The following is a 22,136-nucleotide window of genomic DNA, read 5'->3' as shown; positions in this document are numbered from 1 at the left end:
TTATCACGGCCGACGTCGTGGACAAGGGGGAGCGGCGCGGATTTCCGCATTTGGCGACATGTAGCGAGCTGCATCCAACTCGTCTCACAACCCCCGCTCGCCCTGCGTCATTCGTGGACGGCTCTCCAAAGGCCACTTCCGCCCCCGAGTCGTCGTGTGCCGCCTGTGAGTGGCCTAAGTCGCCGTCCCCAGACCGCAAACAGCGGTGGCCTCGCTGCCGACCGTTGGATCGCATTTTGGCCTCAGCCCTGCGGAAAGGACCCTGTGCGCGACCCTGTCTTTCATCGTGGGCTGGTCGAGGGAGTTGTCGAAGTAGTGGGCTGCGTGCGCTGGTTGCTGTGCCTCGCCGGGCGTTGTAGCAGTCATTTCTCGTGCGGCCTCTGCCATGATAGGATGCGTTATATAACCCCCAGGCTGCGGCCCCCAACAGAGGCGTCTCCCCCGAATTGAAAGGCCCCCCCGAGCTGGCCAAACTAAACTACTGCTGCTACAACACCGTGCTGAAACCTGCAACCCACCCAGAGCCACCATGGTCGGCGTCCCCAAAAGCACGGCCTGTGCCACGTGCAAGACTAGAAAGATTCGGGTATGTCAACACTTGACGGATGCCATGGGACACGAGAGGGCTCCACGTCCACGCGCCTGCTTGCCTGCGTCTCACCACTGCCCTATACATACTCATCCCGCGAACAGTGTGACCAAAAGTGGCCAACCTGCGAAAGGTGCCAGCGGAGCGGACTCGCGTGCCCAGGTCCCTCTAATCCTCACGCCAAATTCGTCGACGAGCGCCCGCGGCACTACATTCGGTCGTCCTTGTCCAGCACCAGCGACGACGAAGCATCATATCCAAATCATGCCCCGTGCACCAGCCTCGAGCCCATCCGGACCCGGTACGAGACGGATGGAGCCATGTACAGCACCTTTAGGATAGTCAGGGAAGGCAGCAGCAGCAGCGAAGGGTCCCCGACCAGCGAGTCTGAAGAGTCCAGCTCGCCGGAGCTCCTGACGAGGGTGGTTCAGTCGCCTCCTCGCAAGGCGAGGTCCTCGCCGCCGCCACGGTGGGTCTGCGCGCCAAGACAGCTGCCATGGTCTCCCGTCGACAGGATCACGCACCGTTTTGTCAAGACGCTCCGCGAACAGGGTGCCTCGAACCAGATGACGCTGTTTGGTCCCTTCATCGCCCAGGTGCCGACCCGCCTGGGCCAGACAAAGGCTCTGCGAGACGCCGCGCAGTGCCTGATTGCCACCCACGAGGCCGTCATTCTCCGCAAGAGCGGCGAGGGCATCAACCTGGAGCTTTACGTCAAGGCCTTGGGAAGTTTGCGTGCTGCCATCATCCACCCGGTCCCGTCGGAGCTGACATCGACCCTGTGTGCCTCGGCCTTGCTGGCCATCACTGAAGCCTATGTGCGTCTTCTCTTTGTTAGTCACAACAAGGTGCATACTGATTTGTGCAGGCCGTCGGCACCGTCGGGACAAACCGTAACTTCATCACGCATCTGGGCGGCGCAGCCAGCCTGTTGCAGAAGTTGGGCCCTGGAGCATTCAGAAACGCCCAATCATTCGAGCGGGGCGTTCTGCGAGCCATTACCGTCGGAGTGGTAAGTCCTGGTCCAAGAAGCAAGTTGTAACTAGCTGACTCGTCCAGGGACTCGATGCTCTGTTTGGCGACAAGGACGATATTCTTTGCAGCCCCGAGTGGGAAGAGGTTGCGTTTGACACGACGGGGCTGCAGGAGCCGCGCCTCTCGCTCAACAAGCTCATGCACTCCATGTCCTTCCTGCCGTCCCTCTGCCGCGACATTCGAGCGTACGAAGCTGGGTCGACGGATCCAAACGTCTCGCCGTCTTGCCTCTACAGCCGCGCCAAAGCCCTGAGAACCATGGTGGACCAGGTCAAGCCCTACATCGACGACACCCTCTCGGACCCAGACCGCGTGCTGCTGCGGCCGTCGGACCCGCGCTCGTCCATCTGGAACTACGCCTTCTTCTACTCGGACTACGGCACGGCCTTTGCCTGCTGGTTCTACTGGAACATGACCATGGTGGCGGCCAGCATCATCATCGCCATCCACCGGCGGCCGGCCTGGGCGGCGCTGCTGGGCGACGACGAGCGCCAGCCGGCCGAGACCATCGACCAGCTCGAGTGCGAGTGCATCGAAGTCGCCCAAAAGGTCGCCATGAGCTGGGAACACGCCATGCGCACGCGGCCGTTGGGCACCATGTACCACGACTTTGGCCTCATCATGGCCTTCAACGTCTTTGGCGCCTACGGCTCCCCCGACCCCGACGCCTTTTCGGCAGCGGACCTCCAGGACTGGGCCTTTTCGGCGCTCAAGCAGCTGACGTACAGCAACCGCTCGCCGCACCGCTACTCGCGCGCAAATCCAACCGCCCCACAACCATTCTCCTCCCCCTCCGCCAGCGACACCCTCCAGTGGAGCCCGCAGCACCTCGAGTGGTTCGGCGCCTGGTGCACCGGCGGCTGCCTGGGCCGCTGCGACGCCCCCGACCCCCGCAACGCCGTGTCGCGGAGCGTCGTGGGCGAGGAGCAGGAGGAGGCCGACGGCAGCGGCGTCAAGGATTTCCTCGTGTTGCCGCCGAATGGCCTGCGCATACCGTGGCCCACGAGGAGACTGTGAGGCGGGCTTCTTTCGACACTTTGATGGACTGAGATGTCGTGTTTGACTGTCTTTTCAATGCATGGCGCGGCGTTGGGTGGTTTGGTTTGGTCTGGTTTCTGGTCTGTGGTCTTCCGTCTTCTCAGGCGATGGTTTTGTAAATCCTCGCCGTCACTTCCCCCTTTTCTGCACTTCTTCTTTCTTTGCCGTCGTGGCAAAACGAGACAGACCACGAAGCGCCGTTCTGCTACAATTTTACCTCGTTTCGCCCTTCCCTTCACTTCGTGTGCATAGTTCCACCCCCGGACGCTTGATTAAAAATCTCCCTGCCGAAAGCGTCGCTCGCCAGTACAGTACCTACATATGCATCCCCGCGACGCACGCACGTCGTTCAGACAAGCAGGCCTTGAGAGCTGCTCGGAGCCAAACGGTGTTTCTTTGACGCTTTGATCTGCAACGCGCGCGCAATCCTGATCCTACCCGCGCCTGCGGTCCTCGTGCATGCGGATGGCTTCAACGTCGCACGTAGCATTGCATCCTTCCTGCATCCTTCGACTGCCGCAGATCAGCGACGGTCCGCTCCGCTGGGATTTCTTTCGTCTCGGCTCTTGTTACCGATGCCGATGGGTCGGTGGGTCATGAGTGGATGGCGGGACGTGGGCGTGGGGGCGAGGGGAGAGGCAGCGTGTGTACTGTGTCTGCAGACAGACAGCTGGTTGGATAAGAATGGCTGCTGCTTCGACAGTTTTCATATTTGCTCTACGCGGGTATATACAATGCTACTGCCGTCCATCATCCACTCACTCACTCACTCACTCGGGCCTCTGGCCAAAGGCGACCCAAAAGTTGAGAATCAGATGCGTGTCCCTGCGCTTGAGATCGGCGCGGGCCTGGGCCAAAAAGACCTGGACCTCGTCGGCGGTCCAGCCGAGGACGCGGGTGAAGATGGCGAGAATAAACGCCTCGAGGCCCTCGTACGTCTGCACCATGTTGAAGGCGCCAATCTGCTTGTACGTCTCGTCGCGCGGCCAGGCGCCCAGCGGCAGCTTGAAGAGGCGCGTCTCGACGTTGGAGAAGCCCGCGTCCTTCATCCACCGCTCCAGGTGCTGCCCCGGCTGCAGCGTGCGCCCGATGGCGTCGGCGCCCTCGCACAGCAGCTCCGCCAGCCGCACCATCTTGTTGCCCGGCTTCACGGAGCCGTCTTCGGCGTAGTAGCGCATCTCGTAGTCGGAGAACTCGGCCCAGCCGCCGGGCGCGGTGGCCGCAAAGGCGCGCGACACGAGCTTCGGCCAGTCGGCAATGGCGCCCGCCATGTAGCGCACGTGGACCAGGTCGAAGGGGGCGCGCTCCGGCCACTCGGACTCGACGTCGTCGACCTCGAAGCGGCAGTTGGGCGGCACCCAGTTGGGCTGGATGGGCGAGAGGTCGTTGCCAATCACCTCGGCGTCCGGGTAGGCGTCGGCGGCCTCGATGGCCCAGATACCCGTGCTGCCGTCGGCCGTCGTCTGTTAGGTCGTGAGCCATTCTTTATATATTGACTGAACGTACCCGGTGCCGACGTCCAGTATGCGCTTGGGGTCCGCGGCCAGCGGCGCCAGGAACAGCTTGCTGCCCTTGGCCAGCATCTGCATGTGGTGCACCATGTCGAGCCGGTCCTGCTCCTTTTCGTCGTTGGGGAAGTTGTAGGCGCCCTCGCGGTACGCGTGGAAGCGCCGCCCGTGTTCCATGCGGAAGTTTTGCACGCTCGACGCGACCGACGTCGAGTAGCTCTGCCTGGTGTGTGTGCGTCAGGGGAAGCCCAGCCGAGTCGAGTTGTGGACGTACATGTCGTCGCCAAGCGAGGATTCATTGTCAAACGCAGGGTCGACCTCGACCTCACGAGACGTGGTTTCGGCCATTTGCAAGAGTTGATTCGGAGAGGATGTCTGCGGCCAAGGCTAGTCGTCACCAACAGAACGGTTCTCGGGCGCAGTGGTCTCCAGGGTTCGCTCGCAACGTGGTCCAGGTAGAACCCAGCAGACGGGTAGTTGGAAGAAGAAATAGGGACGAACTTGTGCGGGGCGCGCGCTGACAACGGCCTTGCACGTCGCTGCGGTAAAGATCATCGGCCATGTTCTCAAAGGGGCAGCCGCCAGCGTTTCGTAAGGCCGTGGGGCGTAGTAGTCGGTCGACGGCTAGGATGGCCGGTAAAACAAAAAGGGCGTACGTCTCCTTGGCGAACAGGGCTCGGGCTGACTTTTGCAGGCCTCGTTCCTCGTAGGGAGTGGGGATTTTGCAACACTCTTCAACTGACATCGGTCACTTTTCCGCGGAACTTTTGATTGGGTAAATTACGCGGCCGTTTGCCTTTGCTGTCTGACATGCCGTGCTCCCTTGGGACTGAAGCCGTTGGCGGCGTCGATGGAGTCGGCAGGTGCTAGTGGTCCGTCCCGTGGCACGTCGCAATATGCCCAAGCAAAGTGGCATGATGGAGAGCCACTGATGCTAATTTTTGAGCAGGAAAGGCAGCGTTTGCGGATCCATGATGCGTAATCCAGACGGTGCTCGTGGCGACGGAAGAGTGTTGATTGGCCCGAAACTATTGGCGTCCGGCGGGTCCTATGGAGTGCAAAGAGTCGGCATGCCGAGAGAGCAGCGAAAGGGGCGCGGATGGGCGAGAAGGCGATGTTATGGTGGAGAAGAGGGAGGAGAAGTGGAAGTGAGTCCGGCGGAGATGATGGCACTAAAGCCGGCCGGGACCTCGGGAGGCCGGGCTCCGGCTTCGGGAGCGGGCCGCCGCGTGTCCGTGTGCGCTAGCCCAGTCGGGTCTAGTCTCCCAGCCACCTCTTCCACTTTACGCGTCTCCATTCTTCTCGCGCGCCCCATCGCGTCTGTCTCTCCCCTCCACTCGTCACCTCCTCCAATCGGACTGCCTTTTTCTCAATGACTTTACGACCCCATTCTCCGCAAAGACCAAGACCGGAGCAGCAGGACGAACTCATTTACGTCTGGTGCACCACCCACATCCGCACAGATGCACGTCCACCATCCTCTCCAGCTCGTCGATACCAATTTCAGCTAACAGTTTCCCTCTAGACCCTCGATCGCTTCTTCCTCATAGCAGACAATCGGTGGTTGTACGGGCGAAAAGTCCGCCTAGCTTTCGTCCGCAATGACGACACTCAAAACTACAACCCACAACACGTCGACCTCCGCAAGAACAAACCTCTTATTGTCCCCCAATCCGATCTGCCACCTGGGGCTTCAGAAGACATCTCCATCCAATTGGACGAACACAGCGCGAGTGATAGGTCAAGCTGTCTCTTGAAAATAAACGGCAGGGAAAATGTGCACAAGTTTGGCGAGGTCCGGTGCTATTGGGAAACCGCACTGCAACTCTGTTTTCTCCTCCGCCACGGCAAGACCAATTTGTGGATTCTACAATGTCTGGCAGCTTTAAATGGAGGTTTGGTCCCAAGCCCGGCTGGGGGTCGGCATCTCGTGACAGAGAGTAACCTTTCTCCGGAATTGACACGGCGGCCTATGCCTCCGGTTCAGAGAGAATATCCCGATGAGCTATTGCCATGTGCCGTCTTCCTCCAGCACAAGGTCCGATACAAGGTATGCGACAACTCCAGGGACGCCCGAACTCGAACTCGATTGCTCAGACCCTCATCCAGGTTGTCAGGCGGTTGATCGACCAGGTCAACTTGACGTTTGCAGACGACGACTACAGAATGCGCCTGACCGTCATGAGCGTGGACAAGGAAAACGACACCTACCAGTTTCTCGATGATGACCCCTTCGAAGTGAGCCAGCTCGATACGTGCTTCGTTGGCCTCTCGTTCGCTAGCATCCGACGCTTTGTCGCTAGCAAATTCACCGAGGGCGACGTCAACCCCAGGTACTTCATCATCCTCGACAAACTCACAGACAAACGACTTCCCGGGATGGACTCGAAAGCTTTTGAGCGTCGCAGCGGCCGATGGCTCAACTGCGTCATTGGAGACACGGAGTGCAAGGAGTCTGGAGGTCCTCTCGCGTTGCGCTGCACCTTTGACTCTTTGGCGGACATTCTCGATCGCCTCAAGGAAGGGGCGTCGCTGCGGGATTTCGTCAACGAAGCCGCCAGCGATCACCGGGGGCTCTATTCTCATTCGACTGCCCCCGACGGCACTGTGCTTTTCCCTGAAACAGGCTGCCAGCTGTCGGTCTTGAAAGAGTCCGACCCGCCAAACAGCCAGGACGTGACAGTCGCTCTTGCAAACATGCAGCGGGTAGTCGCGAATTACGAATTCACTGGCTCTCCGTCACAATATCCAGCAGAGATGTCCCAGCCCGACTTTGGCGAACATAACCCGTCGCCGATGCCCAAAAATCTACAGCGCGCGTACCGGGAATGGAGGATTAAGAATGGGTTTTATGATGCGCCAGAGGTCGAGACCGCCAAACGCCGAAGAAGCGACGCCTCGCCCAGCCGAGAGTCTGAGACTGACTATGGTGATGATTTTCTTGCCCTGTTCGACCAATTGGACCACCCAAAGCCCTTCGCACCGCAACCATCTCAAAGTGCTGCGCAAGTGCAACACACAAAAGCCACGCCACATATCGAGCGGTTTTACGACTCTGGCATCGGCTCCAGCTCCGCTCATGGTTCCATCTCAACCTTTGGCTCCAGCCAGCCCTCGCGCGCCGTCACCGTCACGGGTCCCTCGAGAGCCAACAGCGAATATCCTACTCCTACGAAGAGGCGAAAAGTCGAGTATGTCGTTATTAATTCCAGCGATTCCGAAGAAGACGCAGACGACGAGGAAGACGAGGAAGAGGAAAATCCGATTGATGAACTTTACGACATCCGGCTTGCCGATAGCATTATGGCACCCTAGACGCCGCTGCGCTGCGACTGCCGTTCTTTTGCTTGGTTCATGACGCCACGCTTTGCCTTCTTCTGAGTATCGATACCCAGGTTTGTCTGATCTTTCATTTTTCTTGTGTTCAGGATGAGATTCCCTTGTATAATGTGTGCTACAGTGTTTTGGGATGGACTTTCTCATTTGGTTTGGAAGTATTCATCTATGATATTTGGGTCTTCTCTCCTTTCTCTCCGGCTGCACATGGATTTCCTTACTCCCTAGATAAAAGCACATCACCCATCACAATCGAGAAACCATTCAACAATCCAGCTCCTCGGTTCAGAGTCGGCCACAGCCGAGACCAAGCACGCCCAGCCACAGGCCCCACACCTCGTATTCTCCACGCGAAACCCACGCGGAACCAACGCGTGGGCGTGGCGCAAACTTCGCGAGATGCAGGGGCCTCACGCCGCAACGGCCACTTGTCCACGCACAAACAACGCGTCCAGCCTCGCCACCACCCCAATTCGTCTCAGCCAATCGCGTGGCGTGACTGGCGCTGCTTTGCGCCGAAGGGCGCGGCCAAGTTAATGTCTTTTGCTCATTCTTTCGACTCCCTGGTTGACCTTGAGTGCCTCCCGGTCGGGACCACAGGGTTTGCTATACATCCTGCTCCGAGAAGAATCTGGGATCGATTGATTTGGGTCATTTGCACGATCAAAGGCTATTCATATCGGGTATGTCATTTGATGATTGCAAGACTCGTCCGACGCTAATACACAAAGCTCACAGGTTATCAACGAGTTTTTCGTCATTGCCGACAGTCCACTGCCCATTCAAGAGCGCGATTCTGGATTCCTCTTCTTCCGCACCAAAGAGACTCGGAGCTTCGAAAGCAGACGAAAGGAGATTGTCGCGAGAGGAGGGATATGGTATATTGAGCGCGATGGCAAAGCCGAGGAGCCCATCGACCCTGAAGATGTTCCTGCAAACATGTGGCCAGTGTCGGTCGAGCTGGACGAGCAGGCAAACATGGACCAGCGCAGCTGCTTGATTCGCGTCAATGGCAAGCTTCACGAGACGGGGTTTGGCGAGGTCAGATGCGACTGGCAGTCGGCCCTCCACGTCGCGTACGAGATCCTGCACAACGTGTCGACGGTGGCTGAGTCGCAAAACCAAGCAGCTGTCCATGGCGGCGTGTTTCCAGACGACTGGCGCTGCTCCGAGCGAGACCATTTGCCCCAAGAGCTGCTGCGCCCAAGCATGCCGGTGGGGTGGCGAAGACATCCGGATGAGCGCAAAAGCCCCTGGCCGGTGTTTGTGACGGGCGACCTGGCGGACGAGGCAGGCTTTCCATTCAACACATCCTGGAACCACACTGATTTGGCCAGGTTGTCGAGGAGTTCCTAGATCACGTCAACTCTCCCTTCGACTCCAAACGCCGCTGCCGCGTTCGCGTCGTCGACATCGACCTCATGAACGCCAACCGCTACGACTTTGTCGACGAGAGCCCCGTCCCACGGCTGTCAGGCTGCTTCCGCGGCCTCTCCTACCAGGCCATTTGCGACTTTTTGCAACGCAAGCGCATCGGCGAGATTTCCTGCACCAACTTTGTCATCCTCGACAAGCACACATCGCGCCCGCACGTCAAGGAGCCAAAATTCATCAAGGAGCCAGCATACATCAGAGACCGGGACTGCTCCAACTTCCGCGGCAGAGAGTGGCACTGCATACTGGGCGACACGTCCGACCGCCAGTGGAAGCGCCTCATGATGGCGCGCTGCGCCTTCGACTCGTGCGCCGAGGTCATTGACAACGTCAACCGCCGCCGCGGCTGCCTTGGCGAGTACGCAAACCATGCGGCCGTCGAGGGCAGTGGCTTCTTCCGCTTCCCGACGGATCGAGCTGGAGTGGACGGCCGCGCCCGCAAGGAACAGTTGGATCGCGATCTGGAGTCGCTACTGGCAAAGAATAAGGGCATTATCCCGGCCGAAAACCGCGATCCTGTTGCTGTCACGCAGACCGTTGCCGTCGAAGCCAACCAAGGCAAGAAACGAGACGCCAGCCCTGCTCCGCCCGACTCGCAGCAGCAGGAGCAACCACCGCGCAAGAAGCGCAAAAGACGACGGAAGAAGAAGGACCACGGCGAAGAAGCCGCCGTCGAACTTGGACAAATTGACGACGAGCCTCCTCTCCCTCGCGCCACCCCACCAACACCCCCGCCCGAACGCCGCCACAAAATCTCCGACCTGAAGCCCGGCGGCGACTACCACTACACGTCGTCGCCCGAACACAACTACGACTTGCTGTTCTCGCAGAGCTTTGCGCTCAGCTACACCGACGCCGATGCCGATGCGCGCGGGGTGGACCACAGAGGAAGGCCAGAGGCGTCGTTGCCGTCGTTCAACCTGCTCGACTCGTGCACGCCGGCCGACTCGCACTCGATGACGCAGCGCGACTGGGGCGTGTGGGAGAATCACGATGACGACGACCATGCGGATGCGGATCGTGCAATGCGGACGAGCCAGGTCACCGAGGCTGATGATGATGCTGATGACGATGATTTCATACGTCTGCCCGAGGCGACGGGGTCGACGCAGATGCTGTGATCTTTCTTTGTGCGTCAGTTGGGTTTCGTTTGGTTTGGAGTTGGCGTTGGGGTTTGCTGTTTTGGCGCAAAGCAAAAGCTGATGATGTCATGTTCAACGGCTGTCGATTCTCGTCTCGTCTTGTTGCGCCGGATCGGATCTACAGGGCGTTGGATGATTGATGCGCTGTACTTGTGCGGTAGATGGCTGTCTGTATGGATGGTGGTACATATCGATGACTGGGGGGTCTGTCGAACCCCGTCCTGGTGGGCCAAAGCAGAACTTCGAAGATGCAGTCCCTTGGATGCAAGTTGGGGCCAATAGGCCATGCATGGCACACACGGTCCAGAGCGATGCGAGATTGATTGATTCGGGAGCAGGGACAGATCAGCACTTCCTTCTCGTCCGTCGCCTGTTTGGTTTGCACAGTCGCGGCAAGCTCAAAGGTCTGCATCAGCTCCATATTCCCGCATCTCTTCCCCGATCATGGAACACTGTCGATATTCAGTTCGGAGGATGCGCTTGGGATGCGTGTTTTGATACTTGGTCGTTGTCTATCTGGAAGTGTTTGCGCACAATGAATGCATCACACACTTGCGGCCTCGACCACTGTTTCCAACGCACGCTTTCCTTCAAAACTCCAACCTATCACCTTGACAAAACACGTCCTCGTCTTCCTCCGCTTGATTCCCGTCCTGACTCTCCAAGTCGCAGCGCACGCTCCTCCTTCAAACCCCTGGCCCCTGCGTCTCCCCGCCCCACAACACCCGTGCGCTCACTCCACCACCGTGCACCAACAAAAAAGATTTCGCAAAACGAAACTAAACGGCGCAACAAAACGCAAAACGTACAACAGCCGGGATTCGCTGCTGGTCACCCACGCAACTACTAATCGGCCGCAACGTAGCTTGTCTATGGAAGAGCGGACGGGGTTCCGAATTCTCTACGTGCTGTGGTCGTACGTGGAAGAACAGTTGAGGTAGAAAGGTTATCAAAAGAGAGAGAACGCGGGAAGATGTGGACAATGGGAAAGAGAACACAACTAAGGAGGGGTAGACTGGGGATATTGTGTAGAAGAGTAAAGGAAAAGTGGACAGGTTGTTTTGTTAGAGCGTCGTGACGAGAGGCGGGGCCTAAAGGGGGAGGGTCTGACACCGAGGTGCGAAAGGCCGGCGACTTTTAAGTGAGAAGGCGCAGAGTTCGAAGTGATGGAGACTCGTAACTTCGTAGGTAGGTAGGTGCACGAGGAGCAATTGCGTTTCGTAAGCAGGGCTGGCGTGCAAAACATTTCTAGGGGCAAGTGGTGAATCGCGTAGAAAGTGACCAACGTGCTTTAGATCGAGAAGCCCTCATCTACTGCAACCTACGTACCTATTCCATCTAGTTTTGCCCGAAGAACCGGATTGTTGGAGTACCAACTCTAATGCTTCCCACTTCGAATACCTACTGTAAAAGCCGAAGAGTCCTGGCGCCGTATGTAGTTCGGCCCTAGAAACCCATGCTTCCACCTCAATTCCCCCGGGAGCCGCACTCGCGAGGGCCGCGAGAGCCCACAAGATTTGCAGTGCTGGCCATGTGGTCCGGGCTATCTGCATCTGCCTCTTGCGGCGCGATAGGTTGGACGGGGAAACCCGCCTCAATGTCAAGGTTGATCTGTGGCGGCTGGGTGGGCTCAACACTTGTCTGTTCCTGTCGCGGTTGAGGTCGGAGGGCGAGCAGGTGGTCACGAAGCCTCCTCGTGCCCCTGAGCAGATTTGGATACAGCGAGGGGAAGTTGGAAATCACGAAATCGACGGAAATCCTGCGCGCCTTCCACTTCGCCATGTAATCGTAATCATGCTGAGCCGTCTTAGTTGGGGTCCTGCAACATGAGAAGCGTGCGATGGACTGACCTTTGCGAGTTTGTATAATGCCACGACTTCAAGAGCAAATAGTGCCAGGCCGACAAGAAATGTACCCGAAAGAAGAAGACGGTGCTTTTTTCCAAGAGTTGAGCCCGCACGGGCGAGGAATTCTAGCGCGACTCCAATGATGGCAATGTTCATGATGGCATCCAAGATGTTGATCAGGTACTGACCGGCCGTGGAGAGTGCAGGCTCGCAAGCGTCTAAAAAATTTTAGCGAAGAAAGTTTTTATGCCTGCATTCGACTTACCACCTGGGTCTGGCGAGATTTGCCAGTTTCTTGCAACAGGGACACATTTAAGGCTCTGGTACAACATCATGACAAGAAAAGTGACTGTCCAGAGGACCGTGACCGCCTGCATGTGTATTTTCATCGCGGAGATCTTGCCAGCGAAACGTGCGAGAAAAAACAATACCGACAGCTTGAGGCACCACATGACAGTAATCGTGACGTACCAGCCGATGTGGAAAATGACCGAGCCCATCTTGAACGAGTATGCCATTGGCTCTAATGAGCCACCGGGCAGGAGTTTGTCGCGGACGGCATCTGACAGCTGGGCGTTGTTGAAGCCGCCATACGCCACGAAGGCAAAATCTTCGAGGGCAATGTTGACCCACCAAAGGATGTTGGCGACAATCATGATCTGATCGTCAACCAACAGTCCCTTGATGGACTGAATTGCCAAGATTGCGCGGAAAATGGTCGTGAGTGTTGCGATGATCATGCCAGCAATGACCTCGCGGCCGTAGTAATCCACTCCCAGTGTCATTGTGGTGATGTCGCGATGAAAGCGGGTAGAAAGGGAAGAAGTGAGGTGACGTGGGTTGAAGGTGGAGGGTGGAGAGGAACAGGACTAGTGTTGGTAGGAGACAGTAGATTTGAAAAGGTATGCGCATGTTCACTCCTGATGCGGACGAGGGAGGAGCCAACACGGTTTTGTGCAGTACCTGCCTTGGAAATTTTAGCCCCAAAATTTAGAAAGGGTGTGGGCTTTTACTTAGCCTCCTCGTGCCTGCGAAGTCAAGCTCTAGACAGCTCCCCACACGATGATGCACAGAGAGCACAATAGCTGCGAAAGATAATGATTAGCAGTTTGCCAGTCTAGAAAAGCCGTCGCTGCCTGCATGTACTTCGTCATGGTCGGGATGTGGCCAATGAAGCGTGCAAGAAACACTAGAACCGACAGCTTGAAGGTCTACATCACGACGATGTTGAAGTACCAGCTGATGAAGAGGATGATAGATCCTGTCTTGTATAACTGCGTTTGTTGGTTTGAAAATTCCCTACATAAGAATCTGATGACATCAGCGTCCGTCGGCACATCATTACCAAAGGCGCCATGCTCCAGCCCTGTTTACTTATGAATTATATCCGAGCACATGAACAACGAGACCAAACAGCGCCGCAGGCTTGTTCTGCGGCAGCAGATTGGCAGTGCTGGAGGCGCAAGAGGAACTAGGCTCTGCATTGGCAATTCCCTCTGGCGCGCCCATCTCAATGTCCCCTTCAGCCTGAGGCACCTGAGCAGAATCGGTCGCCGTCTGATGCGGCTTCGGCTTTTGAGTGATGGCGCGGAGGTGGTCGCGAATGCTGCGAGAAGCTTTAAGGATGCTCGGGTAGAGGGATGGCAGGTTGGTGATGATGATTTGCAGTGAGGTTCTGCGCACCCGCCACATGCCAGCGACTCCGGGAATGCCCTGAAGAAGGGATGTATTAGCCTGAGCTCTCGTCAATCAGTCTGGTGGTATCTCACAGTATGGACTTCGTAGAGAATGCCTGCTTCGAGGCCGACAACAAGGAAACGCGCAGAGAAGAGCGCGGAGAGGATGAGGCGGTGCTTCATGGTAACGAATGTGCCAGCCCGCCTGACAAAATCAAGCGCGATGATGATGAGCACGATGTCCATGGTGGCGTCTGACAGGTTCAAGAGATATTGGCTCAGGGTCGCCAAAGCTGGCTGGCATGCGTCTGGGACAGGTCAGCTTTAGCGTCTCATCATCTCTCGTAGAATCGCTTGACTTACTACCAGGGTCCGGGAATATTTGCCAGTTCTTCTGCACTGGAAGACACTTGAGGTGGTGGTAAAGTACGACGCCAGACAAGCTTGCGGCCCAAAAGACTGTCGCACATTGGAGTGGCCGCGTCATGCCGGGGACTTTGCCCATGAGAGACGCGAAGTTGTAGAGAACGGAGAGCTTCAAGGTCCATATGAAGATGATGGTGACTTCCCATCCGATGAAGAACATGATGGATCCCATCATCGCGTCGTGAGCCGTGTCTTGGAGAGAGCCGTGGTGGATGTCGAGGCGTTGAGATTCCGTCAAGTTGGCGTTGCTGAGACGGTAATGACTGCCAGTGAAAGCGAAGATCGCCGAGCCAACCCACCAAAGGCAGGTCGCAATGATGGCGAGAATGTCGTCGAAGAGGAGGCCTTTAGCAGAACGCAGGCCGAGCGAGGTCCTCCAGATGGTGGTCGCTGTGGCAATGAGAAACTCGGCAACGATCTCGACGATCGCGCCGGATCCAACTCGATCCATGATGGGAGTAGCTCGTGTTGGAAACGCAGGATAGATGGATAGGGGAGGGAGAGGTAATGGGGAGAAAGGAGTGTGGCTTGAGGGGTGGAAGGTGGAAAGGAAGAGGAGTGGTGCGGACGGGCAGAGGGCAGACTTATAAACACGCGACAGTCCGCGCACGTCGACTTCCGGCGCGCGCAAGAAGCAGCACCACATCGGTCTTTTGCTGCGCCTTCTGACTTTTAACACCAACAAGTTAGGTATGTGTTTATTCCAAGAGAAACCACAACAGCCGGATATGCTCGACCGAAAAGCAATGGAAAAGAAGTGTTTAATTCTTGAACATATACAGTGATCTATAAAAGCTCGCTGCAGTAAGTACTGCAAATGAAGCAAGCAACTAGTTCAAGCACGAAAAAAGCGTAAATAGAGACAGAAGAAAGTGCATGTCCTGGGTCAAGCACTCAAGTTCTCCCCACCGGTACTCTATGAAGCTGGATTTTTTGAAGTGTAGCGCTACTCCTGTTGGGTTCAGGAGAGCACACGCTCGATACGACCGGCGCGGCTTTGACAGTCGCGCGGCGGCGCTCGATGTCCATACCATCTTGCTTAAGGCAGTCGGTAAATGCTCGAATAAGTCGAGCAGTCGAGCCACGAGGCATCGCAGAGACAAGCCGTACAGTAGAAAAGAAAAGGCACGCCCCAGCAAATTAACACGTCCCCCGGCACGGCAGGCTCAAACTTGTGTTCAGAAACCGCATCACCACCCTGACATCTATCGGCAGAGTCTTTTTCAGAGTCCTTTGTCTCGCACTTCATTTGATCTAACCCAACGTGCGCCTAAGAGTTACTGTCTCGCAGTTGTCCCAGCAGTCTTGCCTATTTACCAGCGACCGACCGAACCACTGTTGGTGAAATCGGGACCTCCGCTAAGCTGCGCTGTTTGTCGATGATCGATGTGTTCTTGCCCACTGTTCTTCCCTACTTGACATCGAAATCTTTCTGCAAAACGTCGGCGGAAGCATGTACAGTGGCGCCGCATAGAGGATATTAGGGATCTGTGGCAATGTCGACTTCGAAAGGCCGGACAGAGGGCACAAGAGGCCATCCAAATGTCGGGTCTGCGTGAAGGCGATGTCAGCTAGGTAATAGAGTTGAAAACGCGCCTCGATCACTTACGATTTGAGACTCGTGGGCAACTGCGACTTGAAGATCCTCGTAGCTGCCGTCGAACTCCCCTACCTCTTGGGAATCGTGATCAAATGATCAAGACAACCAGATGTCCAACCCCGCAACAATTTCCGGGCGCCTGACCACACTCTGATGTAGAGTGAAATATTCTCACGAAAAGAGAACGTAGCAGCAAGAGTGCCAGGACGGGCGAGGAAAATCCGCGTAGGCGATGGTTGAAAGGGTGGCCGTCGATGCCGGGTAGTTGTATGCCGCTGTCGTTGAATGTGCGTGGATGCGACCGAGCTGACCGCCCGACGAGAAGCTTGGAAATTGCAAGACGATAGCTCGAAAGGCTTGGGAGCTGCATCTTATCTGAAGGGAGGCCGCCTGTAGCGTGAAGGTCGTCAGGTCGAAGAGTGCTGATGGCTCTGCAGTAATGAGGTCAGCACTGCTGCACATTATCTCTAAGGAGTCAACTTACGGCACTAATAGTCGAGTCGTCGTTGGCCATAGTGTGATGGTTGAGAAGGAGAGAAGTCGTGCGGGAGAAAGTGACGACGGCCGAGCGAATTTGTTGTTCTGCTGCGGAGGATGCACGCCAGAAGACGCGCCAGGGCTATCGACAGCCGTAGCGGCAACGAGTGACGTCACAGGTGACTGCGGCGGCGCGCCAGAACCACTTCAAAGAATATGCGGCATGGGAAAGCTCCTGGCAGGCACGGAATTTTACAAGCATAGTTCTAGCACAGGCGAGTTCAACACGTCTCATTTTCTACAGTTTCGGATTAGACTACAAATTAACAAGACGCTCAGCGTTCAAGCTGCCCAGACTGCGAGCATTGCATCATCCAACCATCCAAGTCCAAAATCTTCCTGTTTTTTCCTTTCACAAAGCCTGCTGCGGTCCTTCGCTATAACCCTTTATATCCTAAAATTCGTCGAACACCTACTTCCCTTGGTCCCTGACTCCACAGATGAACAACTTCGTACTCGATTGAGGATTTGGTACGAAACCGTGCCAACACGGACTTGTCATTTCCCGCGTTGCATGGAAAGACTTCGGCCTATGGCACCTCCCTGGCCTCAACAGGCTCGTCGCAGAATTCGTCCTCGTTGTCCACTGCATTGGTCGGCGACTGCTTCGGGACATATCTGCGCTCGCCGCCCTCTCAGTTCTGTCTCGTATCTTGCGAGCGAGGCTTGATCGCTGAGTCGATGTATCTAGTGAATTCAACATCGGTATCCTTACGCTTGGCGTATCTGCACATGAGGGGTGCGAGAATCTCAGCCAGTTCGTACTCGGTTGGCCCGAGGCCGTTCTTGTCGACCAAGTACTACCTACAGATGACCGGGTGGAACTCTTCCGATCTATACTCCTGGATTGATTCCAGCGTGGTCAGGTCAAGCCAGAGCCGCGCCTCTGACCGAAGGTTGGTAACCGTCTGTCGCGGCAGGCTGCCGTCGATGATCGAGAAGAGGAATTGCTCGGGTATGGAGCGAAGCATCTTGAATTTGTCGACACGGAAGAAGTGCTCCTCCTCGCTTTTAGCAAAGACGGGAGTAGACTGCTGGCGGTGGATGACGAAAATGCTGCCGTCTGAAGTTATATCTACAGAGAGTCGATTCTAGGGGGTGTTAGTGAAGTCTCAAAGGCCCGGTGGTGCACTCACGCATCTTTATCTAGCTTCGAGGGCTAGAATCCCATGGCACGCCGGCCTCTTCGTGTCGTAGTATCGTTATAGTTGTGTGGTTGGCCCCCTAATCCTTGCAGTCGTTCGGTCCAAGGTGGCCCTTGTTCTTGCCAGGCCTAAGCTCCTTCTTTGGCAGAATGCACTTCTTCCTGAGGATGAGCTGTTCGTGCGGGCATGGGTTGTAGGTGGCCTTGCCCTCGTTGAAGATCAGGATGTGCGAGCCCTGGCAAGCGTTCTAAGCCTTGTTGTCCTTACTGAGCTCGACAATGATGTGTTCAGAGTTCAAGTAGCCAGGGTCACAATATAAGTAGTTGAATTTATACTGATGGGGCTTCTGGCCGGCAGTCGTGAGAGGGAGGGGTTTGGCGTACTTGGTCGTGGCGGCGGCGACTTGCTGGGCGTAGAGCTGATTCGCGCCGTGGGCACAGAACGACATCTTCTTGTACCCGGCCTTGTTTGATGGCAGCTTGCAAGAGGCAGTCAGCAGTCGAGAGGACCAGACGCGCTCAGCTCATCATCCCCATATTGCTGCCGGAATGCAAGGTGGTGTTTCGTAAGGGTAGCATTGTCGATGCCCATCACGCCGCTGATAGTTGCCGAGGGTCCCTTTCCAGGGTTGAGTGCGAGTTGCTCAAGGCCAGAAACCGCCTCATTATAGAGTCGGAGGTCCTCCTGTGTCGTCTGTCCAGATGTAATGCCAGCCCTAGCACTCCGGTTGTCCTGGAAGCGCCTGAACACCCCAACAGCCCTAGACGCCGCACTGGCCGTGGCAGCCATTACTTCCTCAAGCGTATCTTGTAGCTCTCCTTCTGGTCGACAGTAAAGAATAGGGCCGGGTCGTCCAGGAGCGTGCGGATGAGTTTGGCGGCATCGTTGATACTGTCGGTAGCGCCCGCGGCCTCAGAGGTTGCGTAGTCGCGTCTGGCGGAACGGAAGCTTGACTGGGCGGCAAAGTTTCGGGCGTCTTCAGGCATCGGCGAGCTGTCTTCTCTCTCGGTGTCCTCGGTGGCGGTGGCGTAGGCGTTGCGGTCGAATTCGGAACTGTGGCGGGCAACTTGTGGTGGCGAAGATATCAGTGCTCCTAAGCCCGAGTGCTCGCGAATCAGTGCTGGAGGGGTCGGACATGGCGTGATTCCTATCCTAGTACCTCAAGGAGCTAAAGAAAAGAGCACGTACAGGGAGACTGTCTTCTTAAAAACATGAGTGCGCGTGTGATATGTGAATGGGAAAATTGAGCAAATATAAGGGGCGATTTACTGACAATGCCGAGGTCGTTACCCCTTGACTTACTTATACAAGACGAGCAAATATAAAGAATGCGGAGGCGAAGTACTCAATTCGGAATTTCTACATGCTGAGGACTCAGTCCTCAAAGGCTCGTGCTATGGAGAATCCTTGTCAGTTTGTATGAAGACAGAAGACTGCTGAAAGCATGATCCGGTGCTTGAGCGAGACACTGGACTTGGTGCGACGGAAGGAGTCGAGTGCCGCAACAATGGAGATGATATCCATGGGGGCTGTGAAAAGGTTGAAAATATACGCAGCAACAAGCGCTGCTCTGGGCGTGCACGCATGAGGGTGCATTGTCAAAGTTCCTAAGAACAGAAGTAGACCAGTATCCAATTACTGCGAATCCAAGAACCACCCGCCAGCTTCTTCCTGATCAAAAACTCTCGATCTCCCAAGTACACTTGAAAACCTTCACCTCATTCCACCAATGTCCATCGCGGAGTCCCCGCAGTGAGTGAAAGCTCTCGACACCTACTGTACCAACTTAGGGAAGCTCCAGTGCGTGTCTTGGGAGATGCTCTTGCGCCAGCGAAAGGTCCGAGTCGGTCGGTGCCGAGCTACCCTTGCCAGAGTGGCTGTCGGTGTTGGACCACGGCTTTCCCGACTTTTTGGATTCAGCAGGCTGGAGTGGGATACCCTGCTCGACGTCGGTCTCGACTTCGGAAGGGATTGAAGTGGCTGCATTCAGGTCGCCGGTTTTGGGCTTCAGCGCGACGATCTTGTCGCGGCCGCGGCGGCAAAGGTCGAGGATCGTTGGGTACAGAGAAGGGATGTTGGCAACAATTACCATAACGTAACTCTTCCGGAACCGCCACATGCTGGCGGACATGGTGGACATTGCTTGGTTCTGCAGTGGCCATTAGCGGGCTTGAATTCATGAAGTCTTCGGGCGACTGACCGTTGAGATCCGGTAGAGCACCATGGCCTCCAAGACCACCACAATGATGCCGAGAGAGAAGATGCTGGACAGCAGCGCACGATGCTTGAGCTTCATGCTCGGGCTAGCCCGGCGGACGAAGTCCAGGGCGATGATGATGAAGACCAGGTCCATGAAGCCGTCGGAAACAATGGAGACGTACTGGTTGACGATGGCGGCGGCAGGTTTGCAAGCATCTGTCTCCATGTCAGCTTTATCCAACGTTGTTCTCGCCGAAGGTCAAGCAGAGCAGGTTGTGTCTCATCCCACGGACGAGTTCTCGCGCGCTGAGACCAACCGTCCTCGAACAAGGGCACGGGGAGGGGAGATGACTTACTGCCAGGATCGGGGTATATCTGCCAGTTGCGCTCAATCGGAACGCACCTAAGATGCTGGTACAGGACCATGGTCATGAAGGTGGTCGCCCAGAGAATGGTCGCCACCTCCAGGTGCCTGCGCATGGTGTCGACATGGCCCATCAGCCTTGCAAAGTAGAACAGGACGGAGAGCTTGAGGGTCCAGATGAAGAGGATGCCGAATTCGAGACCAACGAATATGATAAACGAGCCAATCATCACATTCTTTGCGAAGTCGGGGCGGTCACCGCCGGGTCGGAGATGCTCGCGGTCGTCGTCTGAGACGTTGGCATTGGTGATGGGGAACTCGTAGCCCCCAAACGCGAAGATTCCGGAACTGGCCCACCAGACAATGCACGCGACAACTGCAAGACGATCGTCCGCGAGGAGACCCTTGGGGGACTTTCCGGCGATGATGCTGCGCCAAATTGTGGTGATGGTACCGATGAGGAAGGCAACGGAGATTTCGATAACGACGGCGGTCTCCATGGTTGGGATGCTTCAAGGCTTGCTCGCCTTGAGAGCGGAGGTAATTCAATCAGATGTGACTGATGGCAAGGTAAGAAAGTAAAGTGCAAGAAGTGGGGTGTAGAGGTGATGGTTGCGGAGGCAAGAGGAGGGGAAAGCAGAGAAGAGCGACAGACTTCAAAACATCTGGCGCGGCGCGCCTACGCATGGCGTGCACGAGAAGGACCATTTTCTGCTGAATCTTGGCATGTTAGACTGCAATGAAGTGTTAATTCTGCCCATGGGCGACCGTCTGCACCAAGAAGATGTTGCTAGCCTGCTGCCATCCAAGTTAACACTTTGCCAACAAGATGTCTTCCAGGCGCAGGCCAAGCCCAAATTTTCATGCTGCCACCTTCAGGTGAATCTCCTTGAATACGTATCGTCAAGATTCCAGTGTCGTTCTCTCCTTAGTATATCGGATGTACGCTTTGGCGGTAAGTGAGCAACGTCGTGGCGACCACAGCCCCTTTTAACACTGACGACTGTTTACCGACACAAGCTTGCGAGTACTGACACGCGAATTTCTGCTGCTCTGTCTGCCTGTCAGCAACCAACGAGAATTGTACCAATTGATTTGCCGCGTTTTGGCAAAGTTGGCGGTTGCGCCCGCAAAACCGGTGGGAAGTCAAATGCGACTCCATCTTTTGCGCGATTCGATCACGTGTTTCCGTCGCCATTCGATTTGACACGCCCAGAACATGATGACCACGATATGGCAATCATCCAAAGTCGTATCCAGCTGCCATTGAAAGATCGGGGGACTCAAGCTGTCCTGAGGGAAACATCAGCGACAGCCAGTGACTTTGCGACCGACACAGGAGATCAAACGGCAAAGCCGCAAATGCAGGAGCGGATCAAAGCCACGAAACATCAAAAGTGCTCATCTCAGCGATGAATTCAAGAGATGGATGAGATGGTGTTTGTTACGATTCGGCAGGATGGATGGACCAGTAGCTTAGTCATACGGACCTATATAGCCTCGGCAGCAGGACTAGCCTGCCAAGAACAATCCACTCTTCTCATCCAAATCGGTGCTACTGTTTTCCTTACAGTGGTAGCTGAAAGTTGTTCGTTACGCCCTCTTGGACGTAGCACCAGCAGAGGCCTTTGGCCATCCGCACCACCACCAGCTCCTCCGAACCACCTCCCAGTCGGTTCGCCGAACCGTGGGCCTCATCCGCTGAACGACTGCACCGGTCGGCTCGAGTCGCCGAGTTGGACGCTGTCCGTCACCACCTACCCTGTACGGTCAGCTGCAGGAACGGCCCAATCAGACTGGTCGCCACCGGGGCCCGAGCTCCCCAACGACTACCTCACCTTTGGAGCTCACCTCCGCTCCTCTTCCCCACCATCACCACCTCTCTTTCGTTCGCTCCATGCCATTGAGCCCTACCATTGTTCAGCTTGGCCAGCAGCTTAACGTGTTTCAGCAAACCAACCCTCATGCCTTTACAGCCTACTTGTCTTGCCAATCATATCTGCAGCTCTTTACTATAGACTATCTAGCACCAGCTCCAGCCTCCCTATCTACCTTCTCTTACTCTTCACGCTCTTATCGGTCCGCATTAGTTAGTAACCCTCCACTGTACCCTCTAGAGTAGCTATCCTTAGCTAAAACCTTTTAATGTGCTATAGATTGTTTTATTAATACTGTATTAGCTGTTTACCTATTAACACCATCGCAGCAATCTACTATTAGCTAAAGCTTAGCTACTACTTCTTCATACAGATTAATTACT

General features: G+C 56.0%; 9 protein-coding genes across 9 annotated transcripts; 4 read left to right on the top strand and 5 right to left on the bottom strand.

Moving 5' to 3' along the window:
* Positions 1 to 529: 529 nt before the first annotated feature.
* On the top strand, positions 530 to 2,641 carry BKA78DRAFT_300838 (uncharacterized protein; the record flags this gene model as incomplete). The annotated part of the gene is made up of 4 exons (XM_066887305.1): positions 530 to 586; positions 694 to 1,407; positions 1,458 to 1,601; positions 1,649 to 2,641. 4 exons carry the CDS (start codon positions 530 to 532, stop codon positions 2,639 to 2,641), a joined length of 1,908 nt encoding a protein of 635 aa, XP_066738359.1.
* A 791-nt stretch (positions 2,642 to 3,432) lies between these two features.
* On the bottom strand, positions 3,433 to 4,518 carry BKA78DRAFT_334323 (S-adenosyl-L-methionine-dependent methyltransferase; the record flags this gene model as incomplete). Its single annotated transcript, XM_066890190.1, has 3 exons — positions 3,433 to 4,108; positions 4,169 to 4,393; positions 4,445 to 4,518. 3 exons carry the CDS (start codon positions 4,516 to 4,518, stop codon positions 3,433 to 3,435), a joined length of 975 nt encoding a protein of 324 aa, XP_066738358.1.
* Positions 4,519 to 5,267: 749 nt separating this feature from the next.
* Positions 5,268 to 7,782, top strand: BKA78DRAFT_67124 (uncharacterized protein). Its single transcript, XM_066893563.1, has 4 exons — positions 5,268 to 5,635; positions 5,696 to 6,220; positions 6,280 to 7,388; positions 7,500 to 7,782. Exons 1-4 carry the CDS (start codon positions 5,543 to 5,545, stop codon positions 7,549 to 7,551), a joined length of 1,779 nt encoding a protein of 592 aa, XP_066738357.1. The 5' UTR covers positions 5,268 to 5,542; the 3' UTR covers positions 7,552 to 7,782.
* Positions 7,783 to 8,042: 260 nt separating this feature from the next.
* On the top strand, positions 8,043 to 10,061 carry BKA78DRAFT_300835 (uncharacterized protein; the record flags this gene model as incomplete). The annotated part of the gene is made up of 3 exons (XM_066887304.1): positions 8,043 to 8,189; positions 8,245 to 8,766; positions 8,844 to 10,061. 3 exons carry the CDS (start codon positions 8,043 to 8,045, stop codon positions 10,059 to 10,061), a joined length of 1,887 nt encoding a protein of 628 aa, XP_066738356.1.
* Positions 10,062 to 10,141: 80 nt separating this feature from the next.
* On the top strand, positions 10,142 to 11,007 carry BKA78DRAFT_67069 (uncharacterized protein). Its single transcript, XM_066893562.1, has one exon. It carries the CDS (start codon positions 10,222 to 10,224, stop codon positions 10,930 to 10,932), a length of 711 nt encoding a protein of 236 aa, XP_066738355.1. The 5' UTR covers positions 10,142 to 10,221; the 3' UTR covers positions 10,933 to 11,007.
* Positions 11,008 to 11,458: 451 nt separating this feature from the next.
* Positions 11,459 to 12,714, bottom strand: BKA78DRAFT_364159 (uncharacterized protein; the record flags this gene model as incomplete). The annotated part of the gene is made up of 3 exons (XM_066892512.1): positions 11,459 to 11,879; positions 11,933 to 12,147; positions 12,195 to 12,714. 3 exons carry the CDS (start codon positions 12,712 to 12,714, stop codon positions 11,550 to 11,552), a joined length of 1,065 nt encoding a protein of 354 aa, XP_066738354.1. The 3' UTR covers positions 11,459 to 11,549.
* A 589-nt stretch (positions 12,715 to 13,303) lies between these two features.
* BKA78DRAFT_348127 (uncharacterized protein) lies at positions 13,304 to 14,482 on the bottom strand (the record flags this gene model as incomplete). The annotated part of the gene is made up of 3 exons (XM_066890584.1): positions 13,304 to 13,642; positions 13,699 to 13,913; positions 13,969 to 14,482. The coding sequence occupies 3 exons, from the start codon at positions 14,480 to 14,482 to the stop codon at positions 13,304 to 13,306; spliced, it is 1,068 nt and encodes a 355-aa protein (XP_066738353.1).
* Positions 14,483 to 17,710: 3,228 nt separating this feature from the next.
* On the bottom strand, positions 17,711 to 18,526 carry BKA78DRAFT_384209 (uncharacterized protein; the record flags this gene model as incomplete). Its single annotated transcript, XM_066893098.1, has 2 exons — positions 17,711 to 18,433; positions 18,502 to 18,526. 2 exons carry the CDS (start codon positions 18,524 to 18,526, stop codon positions 18,102 to 18,104), a joined length of 357 nt encoding a protein of 118 aa, XP_066738352.1. The 3' UTR covers positions 17,711 to 18,101.
* Positions 18,527 to 18,920: 394 nt separating this feature from the next.
* BKA78DRAFT_328850 (uncharacterized protein) lies at positions 18,921 to 20,001 on the bottom strand. Its single transcript, XM_066889629.1, has 3 exons — positions 19,869 to 20,001; positions 19,514 to 19,728; positions 18,921 to 19,462 (listed from the first exon to the last, which is right to left on the bottom strand). The coding sequence occupies exons 1-3, from the start codon at positions 19,990 to 19,992 to the stop codon at positions 19,100 to 19,102; spliced, it is 702 nt and encodes a 233-aa protein (XP_066738351.1). The 5' UTR covers positions 19,993 to 20,001; the 3' UTR covers positions 18,921 to 19,099.
* Positions 20,002 to 22,136: the final 2,135 nt, after the last annotated feature.

Source organism: Phyllosticta capitalensis, assembly GCF_038381095.1.
Source record: "Phyllosticta capitalensis strain CBS 128856 chromosome Unknown BKA78scaffold_14, whole genome shotgun sequence".
NCBI classification, from domain to species: domain Eukaryota; kingdom Fungi; phylum Ascomycota; class Dothideomycetes; order Botryosphaeriales; family Phyllostictaceae; genus Phyllosticta; species Phyllosticta capitalensis.
The sequence above is the reverse complement of the archived record's forward strand: the minus strand, read 5'-3'. Positions and strand labels throughout refer to the sequence as shown.